Source organism: Pseudopodoces humilis, chromosome 2 (genome assembly GCF_049639895.1).
Source record: "Pseudopodoces humilis isolate 2021_Gansu_Grassland_sample_001 chromosome 2, ASM4963989v1, whole genome shotgun sequence".
NCBI lineage: Eukaryota > Metazoa > Chordata > Aves > Passeriformes > Paridae > Pseudopodoces > Pseudopodoces humilis.
Window position 1 is genome coordinate 28946897 of NC_142201.1, and position 12080 is coordinate 28958976.

A 12080-nucleotide genomic window follows, 5' to 3' on the forward strand; every position below is an offset into this window, starting at 1 on the left:
ACCTTTAAGCGATAGGAAGACCAAAGGTACTCTACATTCCTTCCACTCCTTCATAAATATATGTAAGGCCAGTGCATTACTGGACTGTCCCTACAGACTGCTCAGATTATCTTCCCCCTGTTAGGGCATCTAGGGAGGCAGGCCATAAGGAAATCTCCAGAGAAGGCAATATTGATGCCTACAGGAAAGCAACACATTAAATTGCCATGCCAGCCCTTATAAAAATGGTGGTTTAGAGAAATTTGCCTTTGGGAAATAGCACATATGAATATGCCAGTGATCAGGATGCAAAGTTTCCCTAGCAAATCATGCTGTATTAATTGCTGCCCCAGTGGCTGACTTTGTAATTGAAAAAAGTGATTTTGGTTGTAAAAGCTCACCAAATAACAAGTTTTAAACAACCAGATCCTTTTCCCCCAGAAAAAAGAAAAAAAAAGAAAAAAAAAAAAAAAAAAGTGTGAATAGACATCCATAGCACAAGTGGCCATTAGAGTGACTAGAGACAGACCCAGCCATGACTGAACTGCTAAGCCTTTTGAATCTCAGTGTGCACACTTATTTATTTACAGGACTGGATTAAAGTGCCAGTTTAGCATTGGCAGGCAGTTCCAACTGTAAGCTAAGGAGAAAAGCTAGGCTTTAAGGCAAGCCTGTAAGCGGAGATGTGATTGAGCTGACTGGATAGTAATAGATTCAGGTAGAGCATGCACTGTAAGTGAAAAAAATAGTATTCCCACAGACACACAAGAATTTATCAATACCAAGGCTCAGAATAAATTATGATGTGTTAAGCAGGGGAGGGGAAGTCCATGGAAAGGGAAAAACAGGTGAGGCAAAGTCCAAGGGGAAAACAGGACAATTTTGCATAGAATGGGACGGGAGTAAGAAGCCAGGGACAGAGACAGGAAAGTGCAGACCCAATTCATTAATCTTTCTGATCTTTCCAGCAAATGAAAAACTGTACTTCTGTATCTCACAAAACAGGAAGCATGTGTGGACACAGCTGGCAAGGGTGGGATTTCAAGGCATGGATAAATGGGAGTAATACCCCAGTGTCATCAGGTACATATGAGGGACACTGGGGAGGATAATGGAATTTGCAGATTGCTGTCCTCAGGTCAGCACCACAACCCCAGTTCAGCTAGTTAATGATTAGAAATTACTGCCTCCAGGTGGCTGTTTTATCTCATCTGTAGCCTGGGATACATGTATTGGTGGTTCCAGGGCAGTTCCAAGTGGATGGGCATATGCAAAACGTTAACCCCAGTAAGGTCTTGTGCCATCTCCATGATTTTCCATCCTCCCCGTTAACACACCACAACTGGCCCTTTCCCTTTCCTGTCCAACAACGTTTCTACAGGTGAGGAAAACCTATAGTTTCAAATTATAGAAGTAATAGAATTACAAAGATACAGAAACTAGAGTGACCAGTAGTAAAATCCCTACAGTAAGTATGCTCCCATTACTCTCACATAGTAAGACTACTGTGGTTTCTAAATCTAAAGTTTAAAGAATTAGACACACTAGCACTCCTTGACTTCCATCTAGTAGCAAACTGTAATAACCAGATACAAAAAGATACAATGGACTGGCATGTAAACAATCATTCATAATTTTTATCAATTAATCATTTATCAAGTAACTTACCACAGTTATAGCATCATTCAGCAAAGACTCTCCAAACACCAGGATATAAAGCTGCTCATTGACATGGATATTTTCGAAGACGGCTAGCACCGCCACAGGATCCACAGCTGAAATGAGGCTGCCAAAGAGCAAATTCTGCAGCAAAGTGATATCAGTCAAACCAAATGCACTGATCTGGCAAATTCCATACAGGGAAATTCCAATGCCGATGGCATTCCAGAGTGTGCCCACAACAGCATACCAGAATATGGTACCAAAGTTCTCAAAGAACAGACGAGTTGGCATAAAATATCCAGCGTCGAGTACAATAGGTGGTAACAGATACAAGAAAAACACATCACTGTTCATTACAGGTGGGGACTTCTCCTCTGCTCCAAAAATAATCCCACCAAGAAGCAATCCAACCAGAATAAGGAGACAGCTTTCAGGTACTATTGAGGGCAACTTGTGATAGAGATGAAAGCCTTCAAAGGAAATTCAAACACAAGAAAGGGAAATGGTTACTTGTACAGAATCCGTAAGATTATTCTGGATTCTGTTATTGTCATTTCTATATTAAACAAACAGCAATTGCAGGGCAATTTCATTTTCACTGTAAAGACTGAACTAGACATCCACAATGGGTCAAGGCAAATATGTTGGCTAGCATAGTTAATTCAACTGATTTGATGGAGAGAGAAACTAAGAGCTAGACATTCCACTCAACAGCTAGGCTGGATGGAACAACTGTGTGCAAGGGTTCTCTCTGTAAAACAGTGGGGCTTTTATTAAAATATGGAATCCTCCAGAAACACAATCCAAACACTTCTCTAGGGTAAATTACATCTAGATAGAGAAAAAAAAAATCATAATAACCACTGCTTCCTCTCTGGACTGCTTCACAAAGGAGTTTAAAGAGTACTTTAATTTTATTTTTACTTCTAGAGTCTCAAAGCTAGTAAGGGAACTAGCACATGTGACCTCCACCCCATCACCCATGATCACTTCCCCTAGCACCGGGAGGAAGCATTTACAGACAGAATTATCATTTTTAGTGGAGCCTCCAAATTAACTTCACAAGAATCAACATGTTTTCCATAAAGTGACAATAAGCTGTAGCCTGTATTATTATGTTCATTCTTCTGTATCATAAGAATTGCAGTAGTTAGGATTCTCTCATAAAAGACTGTGCAAAGTACTGAAGAAATTAATTTTCAAAGGTTCCAAATGAGGTTTTAGTGGTTAAATGTTACTTAGCCTTCTAAAACTCTCAAAGCTATGCAGTTTTGATTTAAAGATTCCAATTACTTATAGAAGATAGCTGTTTTAAGGACAATTCTGGTAATGAATGGGAAAAGTTTTGAAGGAACTTACTCTGGCCAATCTAATGGAATGATCAACCTTATGCACCAAGGTCACATTCCAGGTCCCAGTGATGCCAATCTTTTCCAGACTCCTCCTTATCTATATTTGGCCCACATAATTATATAGAAATTGATCCACACCCACAAGATCCCACAATCCCTGCCTAACTAAAAAGCATGTAAATTATTTTAAATGAGAGCTGCACGGAAACACTGGGTGTGGTAATAACGGGCATCTATTTCAGTAGAACCATTTCAGTAAAAATCACACCTGTAGTTGAAAGAGTTAAATTACTGCTATCTTGGTATAGTTTACATCCAGTTTCCCACTTTCAGAGTTATGTATCTTGTAACATCTATTTTGTTAATTCCCCTTCCACCATGGATTTTTTTTTTTCCTAGTTAAAAGAAAGCCTGACCTTGTAATTAGGAAAACAAATGGCTAAGAAGGAGCAAGAGGAAAGTTGTTTTAATCTATGGACCTTTTACTTATATATTCTGTAACTATTAAAGCTACTTTTAAAAGCAAGCAGCTCAAGCTGCATTTTTTTTTTTTCCCTTTTGGAATGAACACAGACTGCTTTAATTAGAAAGACAGCCTATGTGACTCATTAGAAGGACTGTCAAACTCATTGCCATTCTTCAAAACCAGAATCACCAATGTCCTACATTGGCAGTACAGGTAATGATCCTGAAAAAACCAAGGATTTGCAGTTGGAGACTTGACTCTTCACCTTTCAGCCGCTTCCATATAAACATTTTATGATTCACCTTAGTTTCTGCAGTGGCAGAAATACAATTCCAATACAACAGTCAGCAAGCTTCCCCTGAGTAAGTAGGTTTTAAACCCATCAAATTAAATTTTAGATCATTTCCTCAATAAAAAATTCAAGAAAAGGAAAATTTTGTAAATGCAGCTTTTGACAAAAAAATAAAAAAAAAATCCCAACCAGTTGTAATACAATGGCAATGAAATGTCTACTGTGAATAAAATAAAAAACTAAAATCTTTTCTTCTTTACAAATTACTCTGGAAAGTTCATAGCCTCTCAGAGATTTGGGATACCACCACATTCTTACAGGTAATGAAAAGCCTCCCACTAAGTTAAATATGCTTTTTATTCATGTAAACAGCATCAAAACTCCTGGAAGACTTCCTGCCTATATGAAAAGTATTCAAGGGTGATTATGGACAGGCTATGGCTCCTGATTTGAAGGCAGAGAGCTAGGATTTAGAATCCAGTTCATGTCAAATCAGTAGCAGATGCCCTGTCCAATGAGGAACATCTTCCCTGCTCTGATGGATTCATGGCGTCAGGATCACCCTGGGAGCAGATCCCCTGCAGTACAGGAATACTCAGACTTTCATGCTGAATGCAAGACTACAGCTACTTTCTTCTCCTCTGACCCTGTCCTTGGGCTGCATGTTATGCAGTAACTCAGCTTCAACAGCATGGAAGATGCTTGTTGAATAAACATCCTTCATATATCATGTCAAAAATGGCAGTAAAACACTTATCTAAAGTCAAGCTCAGTATGTTTCAAGATAAAAGTCCTTAGAATCACAGTTTCCTTCTTTTTCTGGGTGAATTCCAGTGCTTTCTGATGCTAGAAATGCCACTGAGTACCTCTGAACAGCTTAAATCTTTTTTCAGGAGAGTGGGGCTGGAAGGGTATCCACTCAATTGCTAGAAGAAACACTTCTCATTGTGCATTTGTGATTAAACACAGAAATAATGGGAATCTGGATCAGTTACACAATATTTTGTAGGTTTAGGAGAATGAAAATTAAGCAAATGGGGATTATGTAGATTAGTGTCACTGCTTAGAGACTCCAGCATATTCAGGTGCAATGGTCCCATCTAATATACTCATGGAGTTCATCAGCATGTGAGTAACACACCTCCAGTACCAACACACAAAACACAAAATAAGTAGAGGTAGTCATAAAATAATTCCACTCAAAGCAATCTATTAGATTTCAAACTGTGCTCATATATTCCTATACTGGAATTAAAAGCACCATGTTCCTAAAGTCCTTGTGAAAATGTAGTTGGTCAAAATTTTCAAGTTCTGCCTGACAACCTCAGGTTTCCTTTCTTATGCTGCCTTTCTTGCTTCCTCTAAACCAAGCTTATAGTGACATGGTCACAGGCAGAATCAGACAAATCTTTCAGGTAAATTCCCTATAAAAATTAGCAAGTGCTGGAACAGTTCAGCTCTGGTGAAAATGCACTTCTGTGAAAACATATTTTTTAAAAGATTCATTACCAGGTGCTGCAGTTGAGTATTCTTTGGGATCTTTCACACACTGAGAGAGCTGTTATTACACAGGACCCTACCTTCTCAGCTCCTCATGGCTGAAAAGACCTTAGGGATCTGTTCATGAAGATTTGAAACTTGGCAGTGCCAAGTGTAAGCATTCAGTGCCTAGCCCCAGAAAGGAATTTCTGATGCCAGATTAAGCACCGAAGTTTCCTGGGCAGTGCAGGAGTCTCGAGGTGGATTTCACAGGGCCTGGCATGTCAGGGGCATGATGCCTGTGCTGCCCAGCAGGAAATGATGAGGAGAGGAAGGCATCAGAGAGCCTCCTCTCTCAGAGGGCTCATCTTAGGGCCACAGGCCGTGAGATGGGCTGGGAAACCCATCACCATCCTTTTGAATCAAGACACATGGCTCACTCCTATTAATCAGTAGGACATGGCAGAGCATCATTCAGGTATATTGGTGGTTCAAAACTGCCAATCTGGGCTACCTTCAATAGAAAAGAAGGCATAAACCAGTGAAAATTTGATGTGGAATGTGAGTTAGGAGTAATGGGAGCCTGACCTGGGAAGGTTTACCTGATGCACCCACTGGATAAGCACAGACAGAGCTCCAGGAGCAAGAACTGGATGTTCCTAATTCCAGTCCTGGAGTCAGGGCGCCTGCAGATAGGTGTGGTGAAGCTGAGCACTGCCACACCTAGGGCCACTCCTGGATCTGGCCCTCATTGCTCCGCGCACACGCACTGACAACAGCATGCCCTAGATTAGCCACACTTGCTTTCATTTGGTGTAACTGAAAGGATTTTAGAATTATAGGTGCTTTTCTTCACCTGTTTGCTGTTTCTTCACCTGTTCAAGCTGTTTGCTTGCTTACTTGCTAGAATCAGACTGGAAAATTAAAGCAGGCAACTTTTTTTTTAAAAAAAACAACTTTTTAGATGCCTATGGACTAGCAAAATACCATGATAGTCATAATGTATAGTTTTACAGAAATTGTATATTATTGTGTCTGTATATGTTTACATGTTTCAAGTGGCTTCCCTTTTAATAAAAAACTTTAATAAAACAGAAACTTTTTTTCAACAGTTTTAGCTTATTCAAGAGTTCTTGCTTTATCTAAACCCAGAAGCCAGAGCAATTTTCAGTACTCAGCAGGCTAAATTCTCTACCAAATTCCCCATTTCCTCGTTATTACAGTTTGTGATATATTTAAGTGCGTCGTATTCGAAGATATGTCCTGATTCTGCAAACACCTAGATGCATACTTAAGACCAAGCATGCGCCTTTAATGCATTAAGACACTTGCATCAGGGTGCATGCCTGCTTAATGTCTGCAACACAATATTTCTGCAGGAAGTAATGATAGCACACCAAGTTACTTGGGTCAAGGATCAGGCCCCCAACTACATTGTTAGACATGGCAGGAGGTGAGTACAAATTTTTGGTTTTTCAGAGTCCTAATTACCTGATCACTAACCAAATTGGGACACAGTCTATTTAAATGTCACAAGCAGAGGTTAAAAGTTTTAACTCTGATAAAAATGTTTTATCAGAATGAGCACGATGGTATTTTTTATGATACTCTGTGCTGCAAAGTCAGAGTTCTGAATGAAACAACTGTAGTGTGGGTAAACTTATTTATTTTGCTCCCAGAGCTTTAGCCCTTACATTATCTTCTAGGTAAGAAAATACAAAGTTCATAATTCAGCAGAGATTTACTGGATTTTAAATAGCTATCTAGCACACTATTACCTGACATTCTTTAGATTATTATGCTGTCCTCATTTCTGTTTGGTACATAGAAGCTAGCTTAAAAACATGACATATATATAAGCTGTACAAAACTCAGTGAAACTATGCAATGCAAATGTTTTCCACATGAGGGAAGAGGTGGCCTTCCTTACTCTCATAGTGCTGTCTTTATATATTTCTCGGGAGGTTAGTTGAATGGTGGAAAAGCAGAGTAAGGAGGAGGCACACTCTACCCTCATAAATATTTGCTTTTCATCGATCCGTTGTTCTGCTTTGAGACTGTCATTATACCCGGCGTTATTTTAAGGAAAAGAAGACCGTGCTCAAATGACAGCGCAGCGATCAAGAAGAAGTCAGTCATGCACCGGGTGAACTCCGGGTTTTACGGTCCTCCTAGCCCGGGCTTTACCCGTCTCTTTTCTCCTCCGCACCTTTCCTAACTGAGAGGACCCCGACTTCTTCCAGCCAAATCCCGCCCGGGCATCCCGCTCGGCGGAGGAGCGTCAGCCCCGCTCCGCCCGCCCCGCGCCCCCCGCGCCCCAGGTACGGGCAGGGAGGGAGGGTCGCCCCCCGGCCCCGCTCACCGATCTTGGCGAGGGAGGCCAGCAGGATCCACAGGGTGATCTCGAAGGGGATTTGCACGTGGGGGTAGTCCAGGGTGAAGACGTGGAGCCGCGTCTCCTCGAAAGCGGTGCCGCTGGGGCTCGGCGGGGTGCCGGTGCCCATCGCCGCGGCGCCGGGCAGCTGCCCTTCCGAGGTGGCCCGCGCCTCCGCCGCGCCGGCCGCCAGCGCCGCCAGCACGGGCAGCAGCGCGGGCAGCGCGGGCAGCAGAGGCGCGGCGGGGCGGCGGGGGCCGCGGCTGCCCATGGCGTCCCCGCTGCGCTGCCCTGCTGCCCTACAGCCCCGCTCCGCCCGCCGCCACCATCCCCGCACCGCCGACACCTGCCGCACCGCCGCCCCGCCTCCTGCCCCGTGCCGGGCCGGCCCCGGCCGCCGCCGGCTGCCCGCGGCGCTCCGCTCCCCCCGGGCCGCCCCCGGGGCCGCCCCCGCCGGGCAGAGCCGCCCCCGCCGCCCCCGGGCCCGGGCCGGAGCCTGCTCCTGTGCTCCTGCCACCCTTCACCTGCGGGGATGAACGGGGCTGCACAGGTGTAGGCAGAGCCGGGGGGCGTTCCTTTAACTGCAGATTGCACTGAGAGAGGGATGTGTGTGCTGGCATATAAATACACGCATATATATTTGCATACACTAAAGCGTTTGCACACTCTGTATGGATACGCCCGTGGATACATATATAGTCTTTAAATATATGTATCTAAAAGCAATTTAGGGACTTTATATGCATGCATGTACATCTATACACGTATGTGAAAATGTGTGTGTGTACATATATATATGTGCGTTGAATGTATATGTTATACATATGTGTATGTATATAATATATATAAAATTAAAGTAGTTTTTACATAGCTATGTGCGTGTATGAATATATATATTTTGCTATTTCCAAATGCAGAAAAGGTGTTTCTGCCACATATATGAAAGATAGCATTCTCTTCACACTGATTAAAACTCCGTTAATTTAGAGAGTTAAAAGAATATACACTGTATACAAGTATGTATGTATATGCCTGATATATAGAATACAGATATTTTATATTCTATTCTATATGGTTGTATATTATATATGTAATGTATAAAGTAATATATAATATATTTTCTATATATTTCCCCCTCTCAAACACGTGACAGACACAATCCCATTTCTGTTAATTAAGAGATATATATTCTATTAATTCAGGCAGTTAAAATTGCACACTGTGTAAGCATATATGGTTTTTCATACATATATTCTAATATTTGTGTATATAAATATACGACTGATAATATATTTATGTATGTGTCAGTGTGTGTTGCAAATATTGAACATGTGACTGGCAAAATCCTGTTTCTGAAGGCACTGGGATCGGATTTCATCAGATTCTGCTGAGCACCAGGTTTCTGTATTTCCTGAAAGAATGGAATCTCACCTGTGATTTACTCATGACTTTACCACTTATGAGTAAGACAGTATTCCAAAGCTCAAACTCATAAAATCTTCAGAGCAGACCATTCTGCATGCCTCTATAGCAAAGCATGTCTTTCTTGCCTTCCAATAAAACCAAAGCAGGAAGCAGGATTTATTTTTTCCACGAATTTGTCAGTGGCTACTGTTTCTGTAGGGTGTTAAAGTTCAGAATCACTTAGCTGAATATCTGCAGTTGTCATTTATCTTCAGAACCTGAAAAAAGGGCACTAAGCCTGTGGTTTTAATGACAGATTTTAAGACATGATATAAATAAAAAAATGTTTTTATTTATTTACAATTCAGTCAGGAAAACATGTTTTAATATCAAACCAGTATACACACCATCTAACTCTCTAGCTCGATGCAATACCTTCATATCTTCTTTTATTTGTTTTATTAGATTCCCTGATATTGGAGAAACACATAAATATTGCCAGTTCTGAGGACATTTCCTTTATATGGAAAAGGAATACAAAAAGAAAATGGCCTTTCATTTTTGAATCTCCTTGTCCCAGTCAGACTACCCACAAGAAGAGAAGTCTAACCCTCAGGTGAAGTTGATAGCACTATTTATTATAAATAATAAATTTAATTCAGTCTAAAATTACAAGATCTGTAATGGTACTTGCATGCCTCATTTTATGACCTTTTCTGTAGATGAAGAAACCTTTCTGAAAAATACAGTTATGAAAGCATCAATACCTGCTCTCCTAGGATCCTTTCTAGTTATCTACCTGCAGGATGCTGCACTGAACTGAGACTTAGCTTCAGTAGTGTCAAGCATTGGCAAGAGCAAGCTGTCCCATCAGCCCTTTTCTCTAATACCACCTCATAATTCTGATCTATGTTGGAATCCATACCCCCATCCAATAACACAGCCAAAATACACTGTAGAATCGGCAACTGAGCTGTTGTGCAACAGCCCTGCAGGTGCACCAGCCGCCAGACCAATGTTTGGAAATTTGTGAGAGGCCTGAGGAATTTGACTTTGCCATAAGAGGGGAAGGAAGACTTTGAGTGGGAAAAGACTGAGTCATACAGAAGTGGAGGAAGGTCCCTTCTCATGGAAAATGTTCCTCATTGCTGCCCTGTTCATTACAGGCAGTGAAGGATGACAGAACACGGCTGCTGAATTCTGGCAGGGACAAGAGAGATGCTCCAGCACCCAGGTCATGTTCTTTCACCCACACATGGGGAAAACAGACACTTCCTTGGGGCACCATCCAGATATTTGCCACTATTTGTCCTCTTACTCTCCTCAACTCAAAAGGGCACAGACAGCATAAATCCTTCTAGCTCTGACACTGCTCTGGGTCTGGTTAATAGGCTAAGTCTCTTTTTATATTAAGAAAATGAGAAGCTGGTAAATGGGAATAAAAAAAACTGGGGGGAAGATGTCATTAATCTTGAACCTGGAGACTTACATGCCAGTAAAAGGGAAATAACACATTGACACAGACCCCAAAACACTGAGAAAATAAAGAAGATGGGAATTGGGATTAATCTTTAGAGACGATAGTATATTATTACACCAAACTAATATATATAATGGATGGATTGTATAGGTAAGAATATCCACCATTTGAATAGGAATTGCCTTTACAGAACAGAATGATGCAGCAGAGGAGTGGACCCTATTTGACTCTGGACCTAGCTGAAATGGTTGCAGTGGGGCTCAGCATGGTATGAGGTACTGAAGTGCTTGTGAAGATTCTGTCGATATTTTGACACATGCCGCTTTTCATCGCCACCAGCCCTGGTCCCACAGATGCTGAGGGTTTCACCACGGGTGGGAGGTCTTTGAATCCAGGGAGAGCTTTGCCTAAGACAGCAGAATGGGGTATGATATTCCTATTACCTGTGCCTCACCCAGGCAGGCTGTGTGAGAGCAGCAGCAGCTTCACTCCCCTCCTCTGCCCCTCGCACCGTGCCCAGCCCTGCAGGTATCTGTGCAAGAAGCAGCTTCTCCTGAAGCCATGTCTGGGCACCTCACCACACAGAGAAAAATATCCTAGAGCTTCAGTGCTGCCCAAGAAGGGAAGGGAGGGGGCTCCGGGAGGGCTGTAGAGGAGACGTGAAGGTGTGTTCCTGGCGCCGCGCTGTCTCGTCATGGCTCCGCGCCTGACAGCTCAATGCATCTGCTTCCACTTGAGAACAATTTTCTGTCAGGTCGCTCCGCACCATTTCAGTGACAGCACGAACAGAAAGCACGTACGCCGCACTTGCCTGATTCCAGCTGATCCACAGGGGAGCTTCCCGCAGTGCCCCCAGCGCTGTGCCCTGCCATCTGCGCCCGGGGCACTTTCATCTCCCTAATTCCGCTCGCAGGCATCGTCTGTTCTACCAGATACAGCGCTAACAGCATTTCACCTGACAAAGTGCATGTTACTTCATACATCAAGATGCTAACTCACATGATTCAGCTTGCTTACCTTTTAATCCGTTTATTGATTATTACTGGGAATTGCTACCAGAGCGAGGGACTGCCCAGGGTACCCACAGAGCGCTGCTTGGGAAAGGGAGGCATCGGCAGATACACCACACGAGTTTGCAGCAGCTTGAGTGGTTCATAGAGGTGTTAGGACAGTTTAGTTTTACTTTTGTTGGAGCAGGCACTGGGATTTTCTCATTGTTAAGCATGGCTTTGAGTTCCGGGATTGTACGTTGTCTGTGTTTATTAATCCAGCTTTATCTTTTTAGTAAGAAAGATCAATCTATTGCCATTACAAAATTTTTGCTTCCACAATAAAAAGAAAAATAAGTAATTTGGAAAAAAATTAGGATTTTCACTGTATCATAAATTTAGCTTCATATTCTAGGGATTCCCTAAAAAGCATGAAGTCATATTTTCATGCCTGATGTTCTGACCTTTCTTGGACACCAGAGAAGCATTCTGGAATGTTAACATGACTATTTAAGTATCTGGATTCCCTACAAGAAATGTTATAAGTCTTCTCTGTTAGATATGATCAAAAATCAAAATGGCTGGAGGGAAAATCAAAAATAC

General features: G+C 42.3%; 1 protein-coding gene across 1 annotated transcript in view; it reads right to left on the reverse strand.

The window, feature by feature from the left end:
- The window catches only part of SLC9A2 (solute carrier family 9 member A2), a 33536-nt gene extending 25661 nt beyond the window's left edge, over positions 1–7875 (reverse strand). The window contains exons 1-2 of the mRNA XM_005516555.3: positions 7593–7875; positions 1648–2111 (exon numbers count right to left, since the gene is read on the reverse strand). Coding sequence (XP_005516612.3) covers positions 1648–2111; positions 7593–7875 — 747 coding nt within the window. The remainder of the gene's footprint in view (positions 1–1647; positions 2112–7592) is intronic.
- Positions 7876–12080: the final 4205 nt, after the last annotated feature.